Consider the following 24,292-nt stretch of genomic DNA (forward strand, 5'->3'; position numbering starts at 1 on the left):
GTGAAATAAAGCAAGTAGCTTTCCCAATAAAATAGCCCCTTTGAACCTGATTTGCTTTCTGAGCCATTGGCCTGGAAGATTCAGTTGGCAGCCCCATATTGTATCCTGAGCATGGGGAAGAAAAGATGCTCTTCATGGGTGGAGGTGGTCGGAGAGGGTTCTAATCTGAGGACTGACTGAGAAAGATCGCCAGACCAAGTGGGCTCACTGCATAGGAGCATGCAGCTGGACTACCTGGGTTCAGACCCTTGCATTGCCTCTTTCTAACCCTGTGGTCATGGAATCAACTGTATGGCTTAAGTTCTTAGAACAGGATGTGGATGGCACTATCACAGAGCCACAGGCTCTGGGGCTGCTCAGTTGCCCCATCTGTTGTTTGATGGAGCACACCACACCATCAGGGCTCTCTCCCTGGGCTGGCGGGAGGCGTGATGGAGGCGTGCCCTCCCTTGCTGGTGCTGTGCACTTAGAGCACCCAGTCAGCCAGCCGCCACTTGGCACCCTGGCATCGGGCAGCTGCCCGGGACAGGGCCGGATCCCCTGGTAACAGTGCCCCCACCCTCCCCTCCGCTTCCCGCTCCCCCTCCCCCGCCAGTGCCCAGTGCGCCACCGCGGAAGGTGGAAGCGGAGGCGCTCAACTCCACGGCCATCCGTGTGCTGTGGCGCTCACCCGCGCCAGGCCGGCAGCACGGCCAGATCCGCGGCTACCAGGTCCACTACGTGCGCATGGAGGGTGCTGAGGCCCAGGGGCCACCGCGCATCAAGGATGTCATGCTGGCCGATGCCCAGGTGGGCGGGGCTCTGGGGGCGGGTCCTAGGGGGGTGAAGTTCCAGGTGGGCGGGGATGTGCCCGACCAGTGCTCCTCTTGCGTTCTTGCTGCTTCTCTCTCTCTGGCCACCCTGCTCATCTCCTGCTCTCTTCCCTGCGGCCTCCTCCCACACTCAGTGGGAGACGGATGACACGGCTGAATATGTAAGTAGTACTCTTTGGCCACTGGCGTGCTCTTTCCTCGGGCAGTGTCTTGCTGTGCTGTGATCCCCTCCTGCACGCCCCTTGTCAAAGGGTCTCCTCCCCTGGGTCCTGGATACACATTACCTCTTAAAGCAAGCACTTCCAGTCCTGACCTCTGGAAAATGGACCCAGCAGCCCCAGGGGCACCTGCTAGGGGACTCCAGAGGTCATCTGTTATTCTTACTTGGATAATGTAACTTGGTCCCTAGACTCCCAGTCTATCTCTCTCTCTCTCTCTCTCTCTCTCTCTCTCACACACACACACACACACACACACACACCATTTGCGGTCTTCACTACTAAACCTTTGCTCAAGCTGTTCCTGAGAACTAGAGTGCCTTTACTATAGTGCAGGGGTCCCCAAACTACGGCCTGTGGGCCACATGTGGCCCCCTGAGGCCATTTATCCGGCCCCCGCCGCATTTCCGGAAGGGGCACCTCTTTCATTGGTGGTCAGTGAGAGGAGCATAGTTCCCATTGAAATACTGGTCAGTTTGCCGATTTAAATTTACTTGTTCTTTATTTTAAATATTGTATTTGTTCCCGTTTTGTTTTTTACTTTAAAATAAGATATGTGCAGTGTGCATAGGGATTTGTTCATAGTTTTTTTTATAGTCCGGCCCTCCAACGGTCTGAGGGACAGTGAACTGGCACCCTGTGTAAAAAGTTTGGGGACCCCTGCTATAGTGCCAGCCCACTCGTCTGCCCCACTGCCTCCCGTGTCAGACCCAGACCAGGACCAGGTTGCTTTCCAACCCAGCCGGACCCTTTTATCACCTGCCTCAGCCTTCCTTGAGCTAGAAATTTCTGTGGCCAAAGCATCTGCTTCATTCTCGCCACTGAGTGAGGAGCAAGGTTAGCGGGCCCAGGGAGGGAAAGGAGGCCTGCAGCACCACTGTTTGCATCCTTCCAAGCTTTCTCTGGAGGCCCTAAACTGGCATTGGGATTGCTGTGTGACTTTGGTCAAGTCACTGCCTCTCTGGACTATCTTTCACCCTTTCATAAGAGGGCCACAGGCTCTTCTGAGAGCCCCAGGTCTGATGTTAAATTGACACTGGCCCTACCCTGTCACATATGGAAGTTTCAATCCATTCCACCCACCAAGACCCTGGGAGGGACTAAATGTGAGGCTCAGGGACAGGAGACCCTCTGTTCATGCATCCTTGTCCCCCTCATGCTCTAGACCTGGGGACACCCCACAGCTCCCAGGCATGCTGGACTGTGTTTGCGGTGTGCATGTGTGAACATGGGCACACGTGTGATGGTGTATATGGGTGTGTGTGCAGGGTGCTCTGGCATTTGTAGAATAAGCAGTCATTTACTGAACACCTAATGTAGGCTAAACACTGTGTAACATGCTACAGAAATGACAGTGACCAAGACAGAGTTCTGACCCTGCCCTCCCTGGAGTCACAGTCCAGTGTGGGAGAGGGACATTCATGGGGGAAAAAACGCAAATAAATGTCTAGGTACAGCACTGATGGAGGCAGGGTGTAGAGACAGTGGTGTATAAATGTCAGCTCTCCAGATGGGTGGATGAGGGCAACCCTAATATGTAGCATTTGCCGGTGGTATAAATACTCCCACCATGTCAGTTTCAAGCTACTGGCTAGATGTGCAATAGCTCATCATTGTGTAGTTTTCTACCACAAGGTACAAGAGGCAGAATGACCTTGACATCACAGAAAGTGATAAACATATTAGGATCGTTAAGAATAGAGGGTTGAGTTTTTAATACCTTTTTAAAATTTTTTATTTATTGTACATTTATATAATTTGCTTTTCAGTAATGGCTATGTTTAATAACTAGCTCACAAAACTTATGAAAATTTAACTATTGGCTGTTGTGAATTGGTATAGAAATTCAAGCACACCAATGGGCAGGACCATGCCTGGCCTGTTGGAGGAACAGTAACGAGGTCCTTATAGCTGGAGCCTAGTGAGGGGAAGAGGAGGAGGAGGTGAGAGCAGGGAGGGGAACTGGCAGGCATTGTAGGACCTTATAAAGGCTTCGGGAAAGACTTGAGCTTTTGTTCCAGGAAGGTGGAAGCCCTGGAGGGCTTTGGGCAGAGGAGAGGTAGGAACTGACTCAGGTGTTCACAGGCACCCTCTGGTGGCTGCTACAAGGAGGACACAATTGGTGAGGGGATGGGAGCCAGATTACTGGGACAGAGGCAGTTAGTTTCCTTGTTCCATCAGGCTGCGTGTGCCCATCTCAGCATGAACCTAATACCTGTTGGGGTCTGTGCATGAGGTTGGGTGCACGTCTCTGCCCATGGACCAGGCCCACATTTACCTTGTTTGAGCCTAGCCCTGGAAGGAGGATGGACAGGGCTGATCTCAGCCCTGGTTGCATTGCTGACCTCACCCCTGCCTGCAGGAGATGGTCATCACCAACCTGCAGCCTGAGACCACCTACTCCATCACTGTAGCTGCCTATACTATGAAAGGCGATGGCGCTCGCAGCAAACCCAAGGTGGTAGTGACCAAAGGAGCAGGTATGAGGCGCCCTTCCCCTAATGGTTCCTTTGCCCCCAGAGTGTTCCCAAAGAGTTCTTGAGCCCATGTGGGTAGAGGGTGTACTGGGCAAGGGGAACAGCCAGAGAAAAGGGGGTGGGGGCTGCTCAAGTGGTATTTAGGGCCCAGCAAGTTCCAAACCCAACTTATCTTCATCCACTCTCTTCCTTTGTCACTTGGCTCCAGCCAGATGCAAATAGTTAATGGCTGACTCTAACCCCCAAGTTCTTCTGGCTTTTCCTGGCTGCTCCCTCTGCCTCAACTGGGCTGGCGGTCTCCTCTCCATCCTTTAGGTGTTTGCTTTGTCTCTACCTCGTCGGGGAAGCCTTCCCCACCCCACCTCATCCCACTGTCTCGGTTTGATGTCCCCTCTGGGCCCACCCAGCACTCTAGTCATTCCCCCATCATGGCTCTGATCACCCTGGGTGGGTTGTCATTTTGAGGTGGTGTGCCTTTCTCAGCTATAACAGGAAACTTCTTTTTTTTTTTTTTTTTTTGCATTTTCTGAGCTGGAAACATGGAGAGACAGTCAGACAGACTCCCGCATGCGCCCGACTGGGATCCACCCGGCACGCCCACCAGGGGCGACGCTCTGCCCACCAGGGGGCGATGCTCTGCCCATCCTGGGCATCGCCATGTTGCGACCAGAGCCACTCTAGCGCCTGGGGCAGAGGCCACAGAGCCATCCCCAGCGCCCGGGCCATCTTTGCTCCAATGGAGCCTTGGCTGCGGGAGGGGAAGAGAGAGACAGAGAGGAAAGCGCGGCGGAGGGGTGGAGAAGCAAATGGGCGCTTCTCCTGTGTGCCCTGGCCGGGAATCGAACCCGGGTCCTCCGCACGCTAGGCTGACGCTCTACCACTGAGCCAACCGGCCAGGGCCAGGAAACTTCTTCTCCTGGCAGTCCTGCCTCAGTTGCCCCTTCTGGCTTCTCCCATCAGCCCCAAGGTTCTGTTTTTTCCCCACCCACAAGTGAGCTGAGTGAGGAAAAAGAGACAGCCGTGAAAATGTAAGGGAAGGATGTTCCAAACAGAGGGCACAGTCCAGGCAAAGGCCTGAAAAGGGAAACAAGCTTAGTGTGTTTGAGAAACCATAGCAAGGTCTCTACCTCACTTCCTGCACTCACTCCTCTCTCTGCCACCCTCAGTGCGATACCTGTGACCACACAGCATGACATTCAGGCTAAACACAGCCCATCTTCACACTGCTGCCAGCCTTGCCCTTGCTGTTTCCTGAGCCTCGTTAGTCTGTATCTCCTCCAGTGCCTAGTGCCCATGTCACCTTTTCCAAGGAGTCTCCCTTGGTCTCCCCCTTTTCTGTCAGGAACATTGCATTAGAGCCATGCTTGCTAAGCTGAACCCACTGCATACACTGTGGTTGTTCATAGTCCAGTAAAGGTCTTGGTAAGTCCTGCAGAGGAGAAGTTTGGAGCCCAACTTTCCCACTTTTTTTACCTGACCCAAAACCTCTTGGCACACTCACTACTAAAACTGCGAGAACTATAGGGCGAGGGCAGGATGTGAACACTCCTGTGTCCCACGGATGTTAATCAGGTGCCAGTGAGGGGCAGTAAACATGGCAAGAAATGTATGATTACTGACCGAAGGAGGAAATAAGTAGATGAGGCCTGCTATATAACGTTGGGGGTTTTTTCTTTACTGGGTTTTTTGAGTCCCTGGCCTCCTTGCTGGCTGTTCCTTACACTCACCCAGCACAGTCCTACCTCAGGGTTTTTCACACTAGCTGTTCCCTCTGCCTGGCACACGGTTCCTCCTATACTTCCTTGTGGCTCCCTCCCCTCCTTCAAGTCTTTGTTTCTCAGTAGGCCTCTCTGAGACCCACTTTAAAAAAGTGCAGCCCTTGTCGGGCCTGTGGTAGCATAGTGGACAGGTGTTGACCTGGATTGCTGAGGTCGCAGGTTCGAACCCTGGGCTTCCTGGTCAAGGTACATGCAACAAGCCATGTATGAACAATTAAAGTGAAGCAACTCATACTTCTTGTTCTTCCCCCTGTTCTCTGTAAAAGAATCAATAAATAAAAATCTTTTAAAAAAAAGAACTACAACCCTACCCATGCTCCCAGGTGGTGACTGACACTGGCCCTGTCCCCACAGTGCTGGGCCGCCCCACTCTGTCGGTGCAGCAGACCCCCGAGGGCAGCCTGCTGGCACACTGGGAGCCCCCAGCAAGTACCACCGAGGACCAGGTACTGGGCTACCGCCTGCAGTTCGGCCGTGAGGACTCATCACCCCTGGCCACTCTGGAGTTCCTGCCCACTGAGGACCACTACACAGCATCAGGCGTGCACAAGGGGGCCACGTATGTGTTCCGGCTGGCAGCCCGGAGCCGAGGCGGCCTGGGCGAGGAGGCAGTGGAGGTCCTGAGCATCCCAGAGGACACACCCCGTGGCCACCCGCAGATCCTTGAAGCAGCTGGCAACGCCTCTGCTGGCACTGTCTTGCTGCGCTGGCTGCCACCAGTGCCCGCTGAGCGCAACGGGGCCATTGTCAAGTACACAGTGGCAGTCCGGGAGGCCGGTGCCCTAGGCCCAGCCCGAGAGACTGAGCTGCTGGCAGCAGCCGAGCCGGGCGCTGAGAATGTGCTCACACTGCAGGGCCTCAAGCCCGACACGGCCTATGACCTCCAAGTGCGGGCCCACACGCGCCGGGGCCCCGGCCCCTACAGCCCCCCCGTCCGCTACCGGACATTCCTGCGGGACCAAGGTAGGCGCGCGGCGACCCCCGCACCAGAGCCGGACTGGGCCTTGTGCCCACCCCCACCCCAGCCCCCTCCCTCTCCCCTGCCCAGGTAAGTGGTCACTTTTCTGCTTCCTCGTGGATGCTCGAGGCGAGTCTGGACCCCGAGGCTCTGGCGTTGGCAAAGGTGGGACGTGCCTAGGTGGCACCACCATCCCCCACTTTCCCTCCTCCTCTGCCTTCTCTCTGCAGCCGCGCCGTCTTCCCCAGCAGGGTCTTGGGACAGGGCCAGGCAGGGCCGGGCCAGGGCCAGGCAGGAAGGCCATGGGCACAGTGGACTACAGGGAATGCCTGGGCCGCCCCACCCCACCCCATCTGCCTGCCTGGCCCATCCTGACACTCACGTGGCTTCTCTTCTGCTCTCTCCTGCTTGGCTGCTGCCTGGCAGTCTCACCCAAGAACTTTAAGGTGAAGATGATCATGAAGACATCAGTCCTGCTCAGCTGGGAGTTCCCGGACAACTACAACTCGCCGACACCCTACAAGGTGTGGCCACCTGGCAGGCGGGTGGGCTGGGTCAGGTTTAGGAGCTTGGCAGGGGGGTGTGGCTCAGTCTGGAGTCTTGGTGAAAGGGTTCATTTGGACTCAGGGCTGTGTGGGATTGGGCTTCACTGGGGATTAAGGCTCATTCTGGGTTCAGTCTCAGTTGGGGATTAGGAGTCAGTCAGGATGGGGTCTTGCAGCTGGGCCTTCTCTTGGGCTAAGGGTTCAGCTAGGATTGAGGCTTAGTCTGGGCTCGAGATGTAACCTGGGATCAGGCTCATTCTGGGATTAGGGCTCAGTTAATGTAGGGACTCAGTTGGGACTGAAGCTCTGTCAGGATTTAGGGCTCAAATTTTATGGTTTGGGCTCAGTGGGGATTGGGTCTCAGAGATGGGATTCAGCCTGGGATTAGGGTTCAGAATTGGTACTCACCTGGGGTTGAGGCTCTGTCCTGGGCCAGGGCTGAGTTTTAGGATTAAGGCTCAGTCAGGATTGGATCTCCAAGTTGGGGGTCAGCCCAGAACTCCACTGAGCCAGCTCTGGCCCACAGATCCAGTACAATGGGCTCACACTGGACGTGGATGGCCGCACCACCAAAAAGCTCATCACGCATCTCAAGCCCAACACCTTCTACAACTTTGTGCTGACCAACCGCGGCAGCAGCCTAGGCGGCCTCCAGCAGACAGTCACTGCCTGGACTGCCTTCAGTCTGCTCAGCGGCAAGCCCAGTGTGGCCCCCAAGCCCAACGCCGATGGCTTCATCATGGTGTATCTACCTGACGGCCAGAGCCCCGTGCCAGTCCAGTACGCTTGACACCCCCAACCTCCAGGATTCCTCACACTCCCATTAGCCAGCTGTGTGGCAGGACAGCCACTTGACCTGTCTGTGCCTCATTTTCCTCACTTGTCTATAAAATGGGGGTTATGTCAGCCCCATCTTATGTGGTTCCCCTGAAGGTCCAGTGCGTCTCCTGGGAATAGTAAATGACATATCTGTGTGGCTGACCTTCTCATTTTGGGTTCCCAGATTGGTGGGGAGACAGCTAAACAGGCCATCAGCCCCTTGGTGTGGCAGTAAGAGGCAGAGAAGCATTAAGGGCTGCAAAAAATGTGTGGGCATGGAAGCTGAGGTTTTGAAGGGTGTGTAAGGAATTCAAGAAATATAGTTGTATGGGTTAGGCTTTCTAGGCAGAAGGCACAGTGTAATCAAAGGCCTGGAGGTTTAACTATGGCTGGGGCATTAGGGGAATAGACCCATTGTAAGCAGAAGTGAAGATTCAGAAAGGGAGGCTCCCCACTCACCCCCAGACAGCATCTCTGGTCCTGCCTGTACATAGCCTCCGTCTGACTCTTTGTCTCATGAAAGGAACTACTTCATTGTGATGGTGCCACTGCGCAAGTCTCGTGGTGGACAGTTCCTGACCCCACTGGGCAGCCCGGAGGACATGGACCTGGAGGAGGTGAGGGCTAGGGCCTAAACTGCAACAGACAGACGTGTCCCAGCTGTCGTGAGCCCAGTTGATCCCAGCCGGGCTCTGAGAAGCACACGCTTCTGTTTCCATAGCTTATCCAGGACATCTCCCGGCTGCAGAGGCGCAGCCTGCGGCACTCGCGCCAGCTCGAGGTGCCCCGGCCCTACATCGCAGCTCGCTTCTCCATGTTGCCATCTACCTTCCAGCCCGGGGACCAGAAGCAGTATGGGGGCTTTGACAATAGAGGCCTGGAACCTGGCCACCGATATGTTCTCTTTGTGCTCGCTGTGCTGCAGAAGAGCGAGCCCGTAAGTCCCCAGTGATGTCTGCCTACATCCAGCCATGCTGTCTGAGTGAGGCAGGCCCCAAAGTGACCTCAGCCTAGGGCCCTGACCTCAGGCAGACACAGATGTTCCCAGCTTCCTGGCAAGAGAGAAGGACTTGAAGTTAGGGGAAGCCCAAGAAGAAGGCGTTTTAGAGGAAGGAACTTGGGAAACTGGGGTTTTGACTGGTGTCACAAAAAGACACCCAAGGATTTGCATGTGCAAAGGTCTGAAGATACAAGAGGTGCAGAAAGGATTTCAGAGTGGCTGAAGCAGAGAGGGAAGCAGGAGAACGCCAGCTTGGCAAGGGCCCAGCCATGCAGGCTACCACCAGGGTCAGTATTCCATTCCAGGGAGCCATAAGAAGTTTTAGAGTAGGGGAGAGACATAGATTTGTGACTGTGGAGGACCCATCTGGCCACTGCGAGGAGGATAGAGACTGATGGAGGTTCTCTCTACCCTGTCTGTGCAGACATTTGCAGCCAGCCCCTTCTCAGACCCCTTCCAGCTAGATAACCCAGACCCCCAGCCTATTGTGGACGGCGAGGAGGGGCTCATCTGGGTGATCGGGCCTGTGCTGGCTGTGGTCTTCATCATCTGCATCGTGATTGCCATCTTGCTCTACAAGAAGTGAGTCCCCTACACTCCCTGCTTGACAGAAGGGATGGTTTCCTGGAAAAGGAGGGTGTTCTGGAAAGGTCTAGGGAAAAGTCATCTCAGAAGATCATTATAGAAACCCTCTATGGTATAGATAGGGAAACTGAGGCTGAGAGGTTAAGCCACTTGATCAGAGACACGCAGCCTGGGAAGAAGTAGGGCTGGGGTCCACACCAGGCCAGTGACTTGACTTTTGTTAAGCCCCACGCTCCGCTCAGTAAGAAGATTGGGGGTAGAGGCTATCTCTGTCCAGTTTAATGAAGATGGTGGTTGTAGTGGCCACATGGGATATAGCCCAGCTTAGAAAAGGAGGGTGGTGGGCTCAGCAGAAAGGACTAGCGCTCGGCTTAGAGAGGTTAAGGCCACCCACCGTCACAGAACAGGTACTTTATGGCCAGCACACCCTCACCTGTCTCTTTTCCCTCCTTTCCTGTGTCTGCTTTTGGGAGCAGCAAACCTGACAGGTAAGAACTGGCCGTGCCCTCTAGAGGCCTCAGACAGGAGGCTGAGGAGGGAGAACGGGTGGTGCTGAGCCCTGGGGGTGGGGGTGCCTGGCCGCTCTAGCAGGGTGCTCATGTGTGCATGCGTGGTCCTGGGAACTCCAGTCATGCCTACACACGATTCCTTTCCCACTGGCTGGGTCACACGTTCACGGTGCCTGGAGTGTGTTCACACGTGCATACACATTTTGGGCACATGTTGGCTCTCACTGATTCTCCCTCTTCCTTCCACAAAGTAAACGCAAGGACTCAGAGCCCCGCACCAAATGCCTACTGAACAATGCTGACTTTGCCCCCCACCACCCCAAGGACCCCGTGGAAATGAGACGCATTAACTTCCAGACACCAGGTATGTGCTTACCCCAGGTGCCAAGGACAACACTGATAGGGAAGAGGAAGTGGCCTCCTGGCGACCCTCTTCTTCCCAGCAAACCATGCTTGTGCAGTTAAATTTCGGATTCCCAAATTCCACATGGATCCATCCAGGCTTGGAGCTCTCATGGATCGTTTCTGCTTAAAACCAAATGAGGCTTTTGAAAAGCTGCATTTAGTTGGTGGTTGCTGACTTTTGTGGGGAGCTTAAAGGACATCTCAAAACCAACTCCCCCTCCCCCCCAGTTCTTCCGGCAGAAAGAGCTACAATTCTGTTCACACCTCTAGTCTTAAGACTGGCCTTTTCTCACAGTCCTCTGGGATGTGTCCTTAGCCAGGCACAGGCATTACACCTCCCACATGCCCTGCTTCTCTCCCCTCCATGGCCACAGCTGCTCCCACTCCTGCCTCTAACAGTCCCCTGTAGAGTAATGGGGTGCAGCTTAAATCACCTGCAGAGCCTAGGGGGGAACTGAATCAGGGTCTTGTCCTTGATCATCCACGCATTCCCTCAGCTCCTCCCTCTTAATGGGCTCATGCCAGTTGCTTCTAACTAGATCAGGAGTTTTTTATGTAACTGCTGCTGCTGTTCTTATGATCTCATAGCATGGTCACATCTGTCCTACTACCTGCATTCTGGTCTCCACTCCTGTGTCTGAACTGGTTCATATTAATGTTTTCAACCAAATGGAGATTTTAAACATTTGTATTTAACTGATGGCTCTAGCTCTCCATAAAAGGTCATGAAAGGTCTCATGTGGCGCCTCTAATGTACACCTTTCTTTTTTCTGTCTCCGGTCAGAAAAGAGTTTCTGTCTTATGTTAGTTTCCATTCATATGAGGATTTTTTTTTAAGATTTTATTCATTTTTAGAGAGGAGAGAGAAAGAGAGAGAAAGGAGGAAGGAGGAGGAAGCACTAACTCCCATATGTGCCTTGACCAGATAAGCCCAGGGTTTGAACCAGTGACCTCAGTGTTCCAGGTTGATGTTTTATCCACTGCGCCACCACAGGCCAGGCCCAAATGAGGATTTTAAACACATGAGCTTAACTGGTGGCTGCTGTCCTCCTTAAAGTTCATGGCATGGGCCCACATGTCCTTCCTCTGCCCCCAAGTTTCTCCCTCCCATTCTGCATTCTTCTCCAAAATACCCTCTCGTGACCCCAACAGGGGGCCCAAGGCCAGGTTGGTTTGGGGTGACACATTGACAGAAGAACCTAAAATTTTGGGATCTTCCCCACGTTATGGCTGAAGCCCAGGCAGAGGGAAACACAGCAGCCCCTCTAGGCCCTGGGTCAGGCCCGCAGCCTGCGGCCCTCATTGTTGAAGTTGCTCTGCCCTTGGCGTCTGTCGGCAGGCTGTTGTGCGTGCACCCACCAAGGGGTGGGGGAGGCGAGCCCCCAGCGTGTTTTCATTTCTTTATTGTTTGCTGTTTCTGCAGATTCAGGCCTCAGCAGCCCCCTCAGGGAGCCGGGGTTTCACTTTGAAAGTTAGTTTCTGTGTCTTTCTGTTCTCGGCTCCCGTACCCCCCACCACCCCTCGTTTGTTTCCATCTTCGGTTTCTCCATCCCGCCACCTCTCTCTGCCCACTTGTCCTGCACTGGTTTCTGGGGGAGGTCTGGTCCATTGTGCCCTTAGGGTGCTGGTTGTGACTGTGTGTGTGGGGGGGTGGCAGCAGGTATGTAGCTGAGACACACATACATACGTAAGAACAGGAGCCCCCCCATGTAACAGACAAGGAGAGCCACAGGCACATGCCTCAAACCCCGCGGAGGTGGGCTCCCAGAGCACCAGTCAGAACAAGTTGTTTACCTGCTGGCCTGGCACTGTTCAACACCACTGCTTCTGTGGCGGCTTGTAGCTCCGTGTGAGTGCATGTGTAGTGCCAGCTCGGGAAGGAACCAGACCCACCCCACTACCTCAGGCAACCCCCCAGGCGCTCTGAAGACCAGGGTCATCCACTTCATGTATTAGATGAGAAACCAGCCCTCAGAGTCAGGGGCTCAGCACACCTGCCCTGGGCTGGTGCACAGATGGAAGGGGACATGTCTCCCCTGCAGTCCCTCAGCTCTACCTGGCAGAGAACTTCAGGCCCTCTGATCCCAAGGGGGCAGAAAGGAGTATTCGTCTCCCATCCCAGGGAACAGTGTTTCTGGAGGCCCAGGTAGCTGCCATCTGCTTCGTCATTTCTGTGTCATTCGCCTGCTTCCTGCCACGAGGCACTAGGAGCTTCAGGTCCTCTGGGGCAGCGCCCCCTGAGCTGAGATGGAGTGGGAGGACAGTCTGAGCAGAGGAGTGGGGCTCCGCCAGGAACTTCAGCCTCTGATGCTCCACTTCAGACCCTCAGGCCTGGGGTCCCTACCCCCACCACGCCCTCTAACTGCAGCTCATCCATTGTAGACTCACTCTGTAGAGCACCCCCACCCCCAGCCTCTAGGCTGGCCCCCTGGTGACCAGCCCACACCATTTATGTCTGCTCTCCCCACAGGCATGCTCAGCCACCCACCAATCCCCATCTCAGACATGGCAGAACACACAGAACGCCTCAAGGCTAATGACAGCCTCAAGCTCTCACAGGAGTACGAGGTAAGCTGGACCCTGCCTCCCACCATCCTGGACCCTGTAGTGCCCACCCTGACAGTTCCCACCTTCTCCCACAGTCCATTGACCCAGGCCAGCAGTTCACGTGGGAGCATTCCAACCTGGAAGTGAACAAACCCAAGAACCGCTATGCCAATGTCATCGCCTACGACCACTCCCGCGTCATCCTCCAGCCAATCGAAGGTAACGTGAGGGCCTTGGTGCCATCCTGCCCTTTTTCGCTTCCCAGAATAGCACGTGGACTCCACGCCTCCTGTTGGCCACGGGGCAGGGCCAGCATGGACAGGTTCAGGCACAGATAGGGAAACTGAAGCCTGATTCTGGTCTCAGGCCTGCTCCAACACTAGCCAGAGGTCTCTGGGAATTTTCTGATTCGTATTTAACCAGTGACTCTTACCCATGACCTGTTTCCATCTGTCACTTTACATCACTGATTCTCAGTTGGGGCAATTCTGCCAAGGGACGTTTGGCAGTGTCTAGGGACATTTTCATGATCACAAGTTGGAAGAGGAGGTTGCTAATGATATTAAGAGGGTAGAGGCCAGGGCACTGGACGGCCCCCCACAGAGAATGATCCGGCCCCAAATGGTAGTAGTGCTGAGGTGGAAAAGTCCTGAAGTCCATGCCTCACCATTTCCTTGAGGGCAGATTAGGGCACCCCAGGAGGGCTTCCAGGTGGACCACATGTAGCCAGCCTAGAAGGACAGGGCACCCCCACTGATCTCTGGCTTCTCACCCTGGTCGTAGGCATCGTGGGCAGTGATTACATCAATGCCAACTATGTGGACGGCTACAGGCGGCAGAACGCATACATCGCCACGCAGGGGCCGCTGCCCGAGACCTTTGGTGACTTCTGGCGAATGGTGTGGGAGCAGCGCTCAGCTACCATTGTCATGATGACACGGCTAGAGGAGAAATCACGGGTGAGGCCTGAGTCCCACCGCCCCAGAGCCCCCAGCCAGGCCGGCACACCCTCACCTCTGGTCTCTTGCTCGGCACAGATCAAATGTGATCAGTACTGGCCCAACAGGGGCACGGAGACCTACGGCTTCATCCAGGTAACGCTGCTGGACACCATCGAGCTGGCCACATTCTGTGTGCGGACGTTCTCCCTGCACAAGGTAGGCCTCAGCCGGAGCTAGAGGCCACGGGAGGGATGCTGGGCGCAGGAGGAAGACAGGACCCCAGCTTCTGCCCTGGGAACTTCCTATCAGAGATAACCAAGCATATTGACCCAGGCTGACCACATTCTCATGCCTCTTGTCTCTGGTCACCGCAGGAGGACAAAACCAACAGAACCCACCTAGCAATAAAACTGTTATCCTCTTGCCATCAGTTATGTCCCAGGTGTTACCTGACCCCTTATTCTCTGGCCTTACCTGCCCGAGACCTCTGACAGAGTTCTGGCAGAGTCTAACCCCTGCCCGTAACGAGCCTTAAGTCTTGGTTGGAACACACAGAGACCTTGCTGGCCTTGGGAAGTCAAGGCTGGGACAAAGGTAGTCTCGAGATACATATTATGGTTCCATCTGTCTTCTCTATCAGTGGTTTTCAGTTGTGGCAGTTTGCAATCCAGGGAACTTACTTTATTGTCGTGATGGGAAGAGGAGGGGCTACTAGCACCACGATGCTCCCCTGACTCCAGTCAGGTCCCCTCTCAACATGAGCACACACCTGGCCCGAGTGCCAGAAGACTGAGCAGGTGGACAGGAGGAGGGAGTAAGAATTCTTAGTTCATTCATACTTATTAAGCACACACTGTGTGTCAGATCCTCACCTGGGCACTGGGAAACAGGTGGGACCAAGACAGACAAATATCCTCACCTTGTGGGGCTTAGTCTAGTGGACAAGACACAGACAAAAAACATGAAAATAACAAGTCTTTTTAAATTAAATGTATTAGGATGGCATTGGTTGATAACATTATGTAAGTTTCAATTGTATATCTTTTTTTTTCTTTTTTTTTTTTACAGAGACAGAGAGAGAGAGGGATAGATAGGGACAAACAGACAGGAATGGAGAGATGAGAAGCATTAATCATTAGTTTTTTGTTGCAACACCTTAGTTCATTGATTGCTTTCTCATATGTGCCTTGACCGTGGGCCTTCAGCAGACCAAGTAACCCCTTGCTCAAGCCAGTGACCTTGGGTCCAAGCTGGTGAGCTTTTGCTCAAACCAGATGAGCCTGTGCTCAAGCTGGTGACCTTGGGGTCTCAAACCTGGGTCCTCTGCATCCCAGTCCGACGCTCTTATCCACTGCGCCACCGCCTGGTCAGGCTATATATCTTTATAATGTGACATCTCTGTACTCCACTGTGTGCTCACCACCCAAAGTCTGGTCTCCTTCCGTCAATGTATATTTGACCCCCTTTATCCTCACTGTCCTCTCCCTTTCCCCTCTGTAACCACCATTCTGTTGCCTGTATCAATGAGTTTGTTCATTTGTTGTTCCATATGTTCCTGTTCTTTTCTGTCTAAATTATTTCACTTAACGTAATATTCTCAATATTCATCCAGGTTGTCGCAAATTTCAACTTTTTTATGGCTGAATATTTCATTGTATCTTCTTTATCCATTGATCCTTAAAAGGACACTTAGGTCGATTTCATGTCTTGGCCACCGTGAATAATGTTGCCAGGAACATATGGGCACATATATCTTTATGTGTAAGAGTTCTCAAGTATTTTGAATAGATACCCAAAAGAGGGATTGCTGGGTCATATGGCAGCTTTATTCTTAAAATTTTTAGGAGTTTCCATGCTATTTTCCATGGCTGTACTAGTCTGCATTCCCACCAGCAGTGAATGAGGGTTCCCTTTTCTCCACAGCCTCTCCAACACTTGTCTCGTTGATATTAGCCAATCTGACAGGAGTGAGGTGGTGTATCATTGTGGTTTTGATTTGCATTTTCCTAATAGTGAAGCTGAGCATCTTTCGTATAGCTATTGGCCATTTGTATGTCTTTGGAAAATTGTTCAGGTCCTCTGCCCATATTTTAATCAGTTTTTTTTTAGTTTTTTTATATATTTTGGATATTAATCCTTTATTGGATGTATCACTTACAAGTGTCTTCTCCTATTTGGTTGGTTGCCTTTCGTTTCATTGGTTTTTGCAGTGCAGAAGCCTTTCGATTGGATACAGTCCGTTCATTGTTTTTTTCTTTTATTTCCCTTGCCTTTGGGAGAGGATCAAGTTTACAGAAACCCCTCTGAGACCAAGGTCCAAAAATAACAAATCATACATGTAGGATTAAAATAAAGTAGAATGTGTACTGGGGGACCTGGAGGAATTGAGGAAGGGAGCCATGAGGAGGTATGTAGAAATAGCATTCCAGGCAGCGGACACAGCCTGTGCAAAGGCCCGGGGGCAGGACTGTGCCTGGCATGTTGGAGGAACAATGAGAAGGCTATGTGGCTAGGGCTGAGGGAACAATGAGGAGAGAGGGAGGAATCAAGGTCAAGGAGTTGATGGGGCAAGTTGTGCAGGGCCTAGTGGGCCTCAGGGAGGAGTTGGACTTTTCCCCCAAGGGAAGTGGGAGCCTTCAAGGGTTGTAGGCAAAGGAAGTGGGGGACCTGGCTCATGCTCACAGATGCTGGCTGCTGTGTGGGGAACAGGCTGTGGGAGTGACACCAGTACACTGGGGGTACCAGGGCACACTCACATGGTCCCAGGGCGATGATGGGGTGGACCATGGTGACCACCATGAGGAGAGCAAGAAGGGGGCAGGTTTGGGACAGACTCTGAAGGCAGTTGACAGTGTTGCTGTTGTGTTGGATATAGGAAGGGGGTTGAGTCGAGGGTGACTTAAGTTCTGGTCAGAGCACCTGGAAGGATGGAACCACCATCAGCTGAGATGGAGGGAGCAGGTTTGGGGAGAAAGTTGGGGCACAGTGTTGGCTGCATTGTGTGAGGCAGGCACACAACTTTCATTGTGGAGACTCCTCTGTGTCTAGGGGACACTTGGGTACAGTGGTCGGGAGGTGTGTGTTGGGTGTCCTCTGCCTGTGGGTGGTTGGCTGCATGACAGACAGGCAGTGTCTCTGTGGCTCCCAGAATGGCTCCAGCGAGAAACGTGAAGTCCGCCAGTTCCAGTTCACAGCGTGGCCGGACCACGGAGTGCCTGAGTACCCGACACCCTTCCTCGCTTTCCTACGGAGAGTCAAGACCTGCAATCCCCCAGATGCTGGCCCCATTGTGGTCCACTGCAGGTATTCCCATCCCTGTCCTTTGCCCTGTTCTGCATGCCCTGCCTTGTCCCCCTCTCCTAAGGGGTCCCTGATCGCCACACCTCTCCCCATAGTGCTGGCGTGGGCCGCACTGGCTGCTTCATTGTCATTGATGCCATGCTGGAGCGGATCAAACCTGAGAAGACGGTGGATGTGTATGGCCACGTGACACTCATGCGGTCCCAGCGCAACTACATGGTGCAGACTGAGGACCAGTACAGCTTCATCCATGAGGCCCTGCTGGAGGCCGTGGGCTGCGGCAACACGGAGGTGCCTGCCCGCAGCCTCTACACCTACATTCAGAAGCTGGCGCAGGTGGAGCCCGGCGAGCATGTCACTGGCATGGAACTCGAGTTCAAGGTGGGAAAGGAGGTGGAGGCCTGCTGTGGGTGGGATGAGAGGGGACTGAGGAGCTGTAGACTGAAGTTACCCCTAACGGTGGGGACCAGAGTTTGGGGGTGGTGTTCCCCTGCTTTCCGTTCCACCATCAGTGCTCTGGCTGGCGGCTGTGTTGATGGCAGCCCCCGCCTCCTTGTCCCCACAGCGGCTAGCCAACTCCAAAGCCCACACATCCCGATTCATCAGTGCCAATCTGCCTTGTAACAAGTTCAAGAACCGCCTGGTAAACATCATGCCATATGAGAGTACGCGGGTCTGCCTACAGCCCATCCGGGGCGTTGAAGGCTCCGACTATATCAATGCCAGCTTTATTGATGGCTACAGGTACCTCCCCTTTGCCTGGCAATAGTGGGGCACCAGAAGGGTTCCAGCCTTGTCCCCAAGGGGCCTCCATTCTTACTTGGGAGACAAGCTGCACAGATACTGCCAGCCCCGTGCAGTCTCAGTTGAGGCAGAGGGAGTCTTCCAGCATGTATATAACTAGTGGCTGCTGTCTATAACACGATTTGTTTTTTAAATATATATATTGGTGGTCCTCGATCTGAGCAATTCTGCCACCCAGGGGAAATTTAGCAATGCTTAGGGATTTTGATTGTGATGATCTGAGTGTGTGTTTGGGGGGTGGCATGTAGTGGGCAGAGGCCAGGGCTTTCCCCAGATCAGTGCCTGGTCACAGAGTGTGATCAAACCTTCAATGTCAATGCTGCTGATGCTGAAAAACTGGCCAAGGCAGGTGTCTAGGCAGAAGGTACTGCCTGTGCAGAGGCCCTGGTGTGAGCGAGAACTTGGTCTGTGCCAACAGCAGAAACTAGTTTACTGGCACTTAAGGGAGGTGAAGCAGTGAGGTCAGCGGACAGTGTAGCGAGCTGGAACAAATCCTGAGGATTTCCCATGTGCAAAGTGGGGTCATTGGGAAAGCTGAATAAGACAGAGGGAGATGGTCCACTGGCTACCCGTTCCAAGGAAGGCTGGCATGCTGCAGGTGTGGAGTCCTGCTTTGCTCCTGACCAGTTAGGCAGCATCAAGCCAGGCCCAGGCCTCCCCGAGCCCTGCCCTCACAGCCCCACCCCACAGGCAGCAGAAGGCCTACATCGCAACACAGGGACCGCTGGCAGAAACCACGGAGGACTTCTGGCGTATGCTGTGGGAGAACAACTCGACCATTGTGGTGATGCTCACCAAGCTGCGGGAGATGGGCCGGGTACGTGGGGATCATGGAGGGCAGGGCCCAGGCAAGCAGGGACTTGGACAGGGCTGACCACAGACATCATCCCCTCAATAGGAAAAATGTCACCAGTACTGGCCAGCTGAGCGCTCCGCCCGCTACCAGTATTTCGTGGTGGACCCAATGGCGGAATACAACATGCCACAGTACATCCTGCGAGAATTCAAGGTCACAGACGCCCGGGTAAGTGTGGGGACAGGTTGGCAAGAGCCCAGGCTGGCTCTGTTTCCCTGGTGATCTGGAGAGCGCTTCTCTAGTTGGGGGCAGAAGCAAAGACCCAGGGGGTAGGAATGAGCATAAGGGTTGGGAGGAAAAAGAGTGAGTTGACCGATCTCTCCTGCCACCAAGTGGGTAGAAGAGAGGACTGTGTCCCTGTGCTGTCCTATAGTGTCCCCACTGGAGCATGTGTAACCCCACTCTTAGGGAACACAGCCCACGGGGATAATGTGAAAGGGAGTGAGCAGTGTGCCCTGGAAGCAGCAGCCTGGGTAGTGTGAGAAGGCAGAGGCTGGGGGGAGATGTGATGGCTTGATGCTGCTGGTGGCGGAAACTGGAGCTGTGGAACGGAAAGGGGTGGTGACAATGAGAGTGAGGTGGTGGGACTTGGCACCAGGGCAGTAGGGAGAGATGAGAAGCAGAGCAGAGGTGTTTGATAAGGACTCAGTGGAGGATAGTGGTATTGGATGGTGGGAGAACAGTAGCTATCAGATGGCAATAGATAAAGACTAACACAGGACGGTGGCCCTGTTGGGTTACAGAGGATCAAAGTGAGTGGTAGAAGAGGGGATTGGAGAATGCAGAGGTAGGATGATGGGGGTTGGGAAGACGCCGTCAGGATGTTGCCAGTGGCTGGCAAAGCCAATGATCATCATCGTTGGTCACACTGTTGGGTGGTATAAGACGGGGCTGTGGGATTGGAGAATTGGTGGGAGAGTGTACTGTTGGATGGCGGAAGTGGGTGTGAACAAGAATGGCGCTGAATGGGAGAGGATTGAGAATGGAAATGTGTGGACAAAAGATGGGTAATGCCCATGGAACATGGTGCTACAGGCCAGCGAGGGTGATGTGTTATCAGCAATGGACGGAGGAAGAAGAGATTGGAGAAGAGCCAGTAGGGGGTGGTGAAGAAAATCAATGGAAAATGACTTCTGAATATAGAGAATGGTAAACATTCACTGGTGGTTGACAGTGCTGTAGATAGAGGAAGGCAGGCTTGGAGAAAGGGTCTGGCAAGTGGTGGAGGATTGAGATTTTTAGGGTGAGATGGCATTGGATGTCACCATTTTGCTGTAGAGAATGTGATTGGGGAAAAGCAGATGATGGGAAAGGAGGATAGAGAACATCAGAGGAAGATAACATTCCTTGGACAGTGGAGATGGATGGGGAAGTGGTGCCGCTGGGCTGTGAGGAGTGGGAGTGGCAGAGGGCGAGGATCCAGATGGCACTGCTGGGTAGTGGGAGACAGGACTGGCAAGGAGGGAGAGTGGTTGGTGGAAATGGAGACCGTCGGTGGAAGGTGACATGGGGTGGTCAAAGGTTGGGAGCTGGCAATGGTGGATGATATGATAGGAGGGCATAGTGTTAGGTCAGGGGTCCCCAAACTTTTTACACAGGGGGCCAGTTCACTGTTCCTCAGACCGTTGGAGGGCCGGACTATAAAAAAAACTATGAATAAATCCCTATGCACACTGCACATATCTTATTTTAAAGTAAAAAACAAAACGGGAACAAATACAATATTTAAAATAAAGAACAAGTAAATTTAAATCAACAAACTGACCGGTATTTCAGTGAGAACTATGCTCCTCTCACTGACCACCAATGAAAGAGGTGCCCCTTCCGGAAGTGCGGCGGGGGCTGGATAAATGGCCTCAGGGGGCCACATGCGGCCCGTGGGCCGTAGTTTGGGGACCACTGTGTTAGGGGGTACTCTGTGGTGATACAGGGTGATGTGTACAGTTGTCCTCCACTTAGCTGTAGGGGATGTGTTCCAAGACCCACAGAGGATACCTGACTTGGTGGATAGTGCTGAACCCTGTATGGACCGTCTTCTCCTAGACATATGTACCTATTATAATTTTTTTTTATAAATTTATAAATTAGGCACAGTAAGACACTAACAACAATAAAGTAGAACAGTTATAAGAGTATACTGTAACAAGTTATATGAGTAGCTTTGGGGCCAATATGAAGTAAAATAAGGGCAACTTGAACACGTACACCAGTTGATCTGAAGACCAAGATGGCTACTAAGTGACTGATAGGCAGGGAGCAGCTACAGTGTGGACACACCGGACCAAGGGGTGACTCCCGTGCCAGGCAGAACAGCGTGAGATTTCATCACACTACTCAGAAAGTCACACCACTTAAAGCTTATTAAATGGAAAATTCCAGAAATAATTCAGATTTCAGATCATGGTTGACAGCGGGTAACTGAAACCATAGAAAGCGAAACTACGGAGGAGGGAGGCGCTGCTCTATCGATGGTGGGTGGTGGAGGGGGTGTTGGACGACATGGCAGCAGAAGATAAGTTGGGGGGGGAGGGGGAGGGGGGAGATGACCGTTTCAGGTGGTCCGCTGAGTGACAGAGACGGAGGGTGGGGGGAGATGGCGCGGTTGGGTGGCGAAGGGCACAGGTGCTGATGTTGGTTGGCGCTGGTAGAAGATGGAGCTGCTGGGTTGTGAAGGACGGAAGATGATGGTTCCAGTGGTGCCTGGAGATGGTGCAGGGTGACTGAGGACAGGGAGGTGGGTGGTACAGGATGGAGGATGGCAGAGAATGGTCGTGTTGGCTGGCACTGTGGTTGTGGTGGATGGGATTGGAGATATGGAGAGAGGAGCTGTTGGGCGTGATGGGGGGTGGACAGTGGCCATGTAAGGTGGTGTCTGTGGAGCGAGACAACAGAAGATGGAGGGGTACAGTGGTGTTGGCAGTGAGACCGGAGCATCTCAGGGGAAGAGGTGAAGGACAGTGAGTCATCAGGGTGGATGAGGAGGGATGGAGGGTGCTATTAGCTGGGCTGGAGGATCAGAGTGGAGGTTGGCAGGGCCAGAAAACAACCATGACTACCACTGACCTCAATAGCAAGACTGGGTTCTTCTTTCCAGGACGGCCAGTCCCGGACTGTCCGGCAGTTCCAGTTCACGGACTGGCCAGAACAGGGTGTGCCAAAGTCAGGGGAGGGCTTCATTGACTTTATCGGCCAAGTGCACAAGACTAAGGAACAGTTCGGCCAGGATGGCCCCATCTCTGTCCACTGCAGGTGAGCTGCTCCCCAAGCCCCAGCCCATTTTCTGTCTAGGGAGACAGGCCTAAGGAGAATAGCCATCAGCCTCAGGCAGTCCAGTCTGGGCTATTTTCATGCCTGGAGAAGTGGGGGCTCCAGAGCCCCTGGCCCTGAACTGCCACCCCCTCCCCCAGTGCCGGCGTGGGCAGGACCGGTGTCTTCATCACGCTCAGCATCGTGCTGGAGCGGATGCGGTACGAAGGAGTGGTGGACATCTTCCAGACGGTGAAGATGCTGCGGACCCAGAGGCCAGCCATGGTGCAGACGGAGGTGAGGAGTGAGGGGGAGGTGGCCTGGCCTCACAGCTCTGTCGCCTGAACCACAGTCCCCTCCTCTGTGAGGTGGGCTTGTTGTGAATGGGTGGTCTTCATCGCTTCCTGCTTTGGACTAAAAGGGGATTAGTTAACTCTTGACATGAGAGTAGGCTGAAGTCCAGAGCCAAGATGTGCCCTTTGGAATGGATGGAGAGGGTTCCATTCTAGTCTCAAAGTTCATGGCTCAGTCAGCCAGGGCCCTAGTACAGGCCACAGACTGTAAAGTCCAACCTCTCCCCAGATGGGGAAAGTGAGGCCCAGAGTGGGGAGGGTCTTCCTGCAATAGCATTCTTCGTTGGGCATTTTAAAAACAATGTACTGAAACTCCCATCTCTACAGAGACAAAGCTGGAGTTACAGGTTCCTAGCCTGGAGGGGCAGGTGGCAGGTGGAGGGGACAGCTGAGCAGTCGAGTCTTATAAGATGTGTGTGACCTGTAGGCAGAGAGGAGAGGACTTTGAGGCTGCAGAGTTAGCCCGTGCAAGGGACACACACCAGGCTAAGGAGATGGCTGCTCCTGTGGGCCACAGGGAGCAGGAGTCACTGACAGCTCCTGTCCCCCACCCCCACCCCCGCCTCCACAGGATGAGTACCAGTTCTGTTACCAGGCAGCTCTGGAGTATCTGGGAAGCTTTGACCACTATGCAACCTAAAGCCATGGTCGTCCGGCCCAACTGCACCGGCTCCTGATGCTCCTGCCCAGGTTGGGCAGGCCCCGGGACGCCTGCACCCCGGTGGCAGCATTTCTGCACGGTCTCTGGGAACAACGCAGCCCCTCGAGCCCCCCCCCCCCCCCCCCCCCCCCCCCCCCCCCGCGGCCCCAGCAACCTCCCTGGCACAGGCCATCGCCTTCTGATACTTGCCACATTCCTCGTTTCCTTGGATTCCAAAACGAGCAGTTCCGGGGTGGGGCGGGTGAGGGGATGGTGAATAAATGGGGGTTCTCCCCAGAACCAGAGGGCAGGGGCCGGGGACGGGACCCCTCATCCCCCCAGGAGCCTTCCAGCCTGCATCCTGGGGCACTGGGGTGGGGAGGGGGGCAGAATTCAGCTTTCTTTTCAAACTCCATGTGACTGTATCCAGTGACATTTCCTTTTTTTTAAATAGCGTATTTTTTTTCCATTTTTTTAAAGAAGAAACAAACAGAAAAAAAAGTAACTTGCCAGTAAGCGAATTTAAAAAGAAAAATGTTGCTTATTCCTGTTATCTTCACAGTCTATTTTTTCACCATAGAAAATGTTCTTGTGTGCTGGCTGTGTCCGCAAGTGCGCACCACGACAGCTATCCCTGTGGCTGGCTTTTTTTCCTGCCATCAGAAGCCGTGCCTCACTCAAGAAATAGGATGTCCTTTTGCTCCTGGTTTCTTTTTTACCTTTTTTTTTTTTAATGATTAAATTCTCAGACATATCAAGAATAGTTCAGAAGGTGGGCAGGGTGGTGTGGGCACCGCCCCAGGAGATGACCGCAGCCAGCCTTGCCCGCAGCCCGAGCCCCCATCGCTTGCCCCTGAGGAGGAAGAATGAAGAAAACAGGAGATTCCGCCTCTTCAGGGACAGAGAGGCTGTGTATTGCCCCGTTCAGGGAGCTTTCCCCTGGGACTCTGGGGCAAAAGCAGAAAGGACGGTATCCCCCATCCCCGAGCAAGTGAGTTTTTCTCTTTGTACAAGAGCAGATCTGCCATTGCTCATGACCCTGTTTATTCAAATGGAAGCAGCTGGGTGGTTTTCCCACCTCTGTGTATGTAGATATATCAACTTTGTATTAAAGGAAGATCGTGTGAACCCGGCCGTTGGTGGCATCTTTGTCGTGCCTCTGTCTGTCTCATCTTGTCCTAGGTGCTGACCAGGGCCTGGAAAGCTGTATTTTCATGCCATTGTGTGACTAATGAGGAGTGGGGCCCAGAGAGGTGGTGTTGCTGGTCCAAGATCAGAGTGTCTAAAGAGGCTGTACTAAGACTTAAAGCTAGAACCTAAGTTCTGGTCTTACAGGGTCTGCCTCATTGATCATAGTTATTCTTGTTGATTATAATGTGACCACCACTGAGCATCTACCAGGAGCCAGATCTCTAAGATGGGCATCATCAACCCAATTTACAGATGAGGAAACTGAGGCTCAGAGAAAGGCAGGCACTAACCCAAAATCATATACACAG

At 53.5% G+C, this 24,292-nt stretch overlaps 1 protein-coding gene across 9 annotated transcripts in view; it reads left to right on the plus strand.

Annotated features, from left to right (window-relative positions):
* PTPRS (protein tyrosine phosphatase receptor type S) overlaps positions 1-23,927 on the plus strand; it is a 104,593-nt gene extending 80,666 nt beyond the window's left edge. For 2 of the 9 annotated variants that reach the window (XM_066274958.1, XM_066275014.1), the window contains exons 12-33: positions 596-789; positions 947-973; positions 3,393-3,510; positions 5,640-6,248; positions 6,670-6,767; positions 7,315-7,568; positions 8,131-8,224; positions 8,329-8,544; positions 9,032-9,189; positions 9,953-10,065; positions 12,577-12,674; positions 12,749-12,872; positions 13,437-13,612; positions 13,691-13,810; positions 16,743-16,897; positions 16,990-17,275; positions 17,460-17,638; positions 18,389-18,515; positions 18,597-18,722; positions 21,649-21,803; positions 21,962-22,097; positions 22,725-23,927. In XM_066274958.1, coding sequence (XP_066131055.1) covers positions 596-789; positions 947-973; positions 3,393-3,510; positions 5,640-6,248; positions 6,670-6,767; positions 7,315-7,568; positions 8,131-8,224; positions 8,329-8,544; positions 9,032-9,189; positions 9,953-10,065; positions 12,577-12,674; positions 12,749-12,872; positions 13,437-13,612; positions 13,691-13,810; positions 16,743-16,897; positions 16,990-17,275; positions 17,460-17,638; positions 18,389-18,515; positions 18,597-18,722; positions 21,649-21,803; positions 21,962-22,097; positions 22,725-22,793 — 3,632 coding nt within the window. In that variant the 3' untranslated portion in view covers positions 22,794-23,927. Of the gene's footprint in view, positions 1-595; positions 790-946; positions 974-3,392; positions 3,511-5,639; positions 6,249-6,333; positions 6,409-6,669; positions 6,768-7,314; positions 7,569-8,130; positions 8,225-8,328; positions 8,545-9,031; positions 9,190-9,668; positions 9,681-9,952; positions 10,066-12,576; positions 12,675-12,748; positions 12,873-13,436; positions 13,613-13,690; positions 13,811-16,742; positions 16,898-16,989; positions 17,276-17,459; positions 17,639-18,388; positions 18,516-18,596; positions 18,723-21,648; positions 21,804-21,961; positions 22,098-22,724 lie in introns of all 9 variants that reach the window. The other 7 variants (XM_066274969.1, XM_066274987.1, XM_066274943.1 and 4 more) reach the window with 6 other exon arrangements.
* Positions 23,928-24,292: the final 365 nt, after the last annotated feature.

Source organism: Saccopteryx bilineata, chromosome 1 (genome assembly GCF_036850765.1).
Source record: "Saccopteryx bilineata isolate mSacBil1 chromosome 1, mSacBil1_pri_phased_curated, whole genome shotgun sequence".
NCBI classification, from domain to species: Eukaryota; Metazoa; Chordata; class Mammalia; order Chiroptera; family Emballonuridae; genus Saccopteryx; species Saccopteryx bilineata.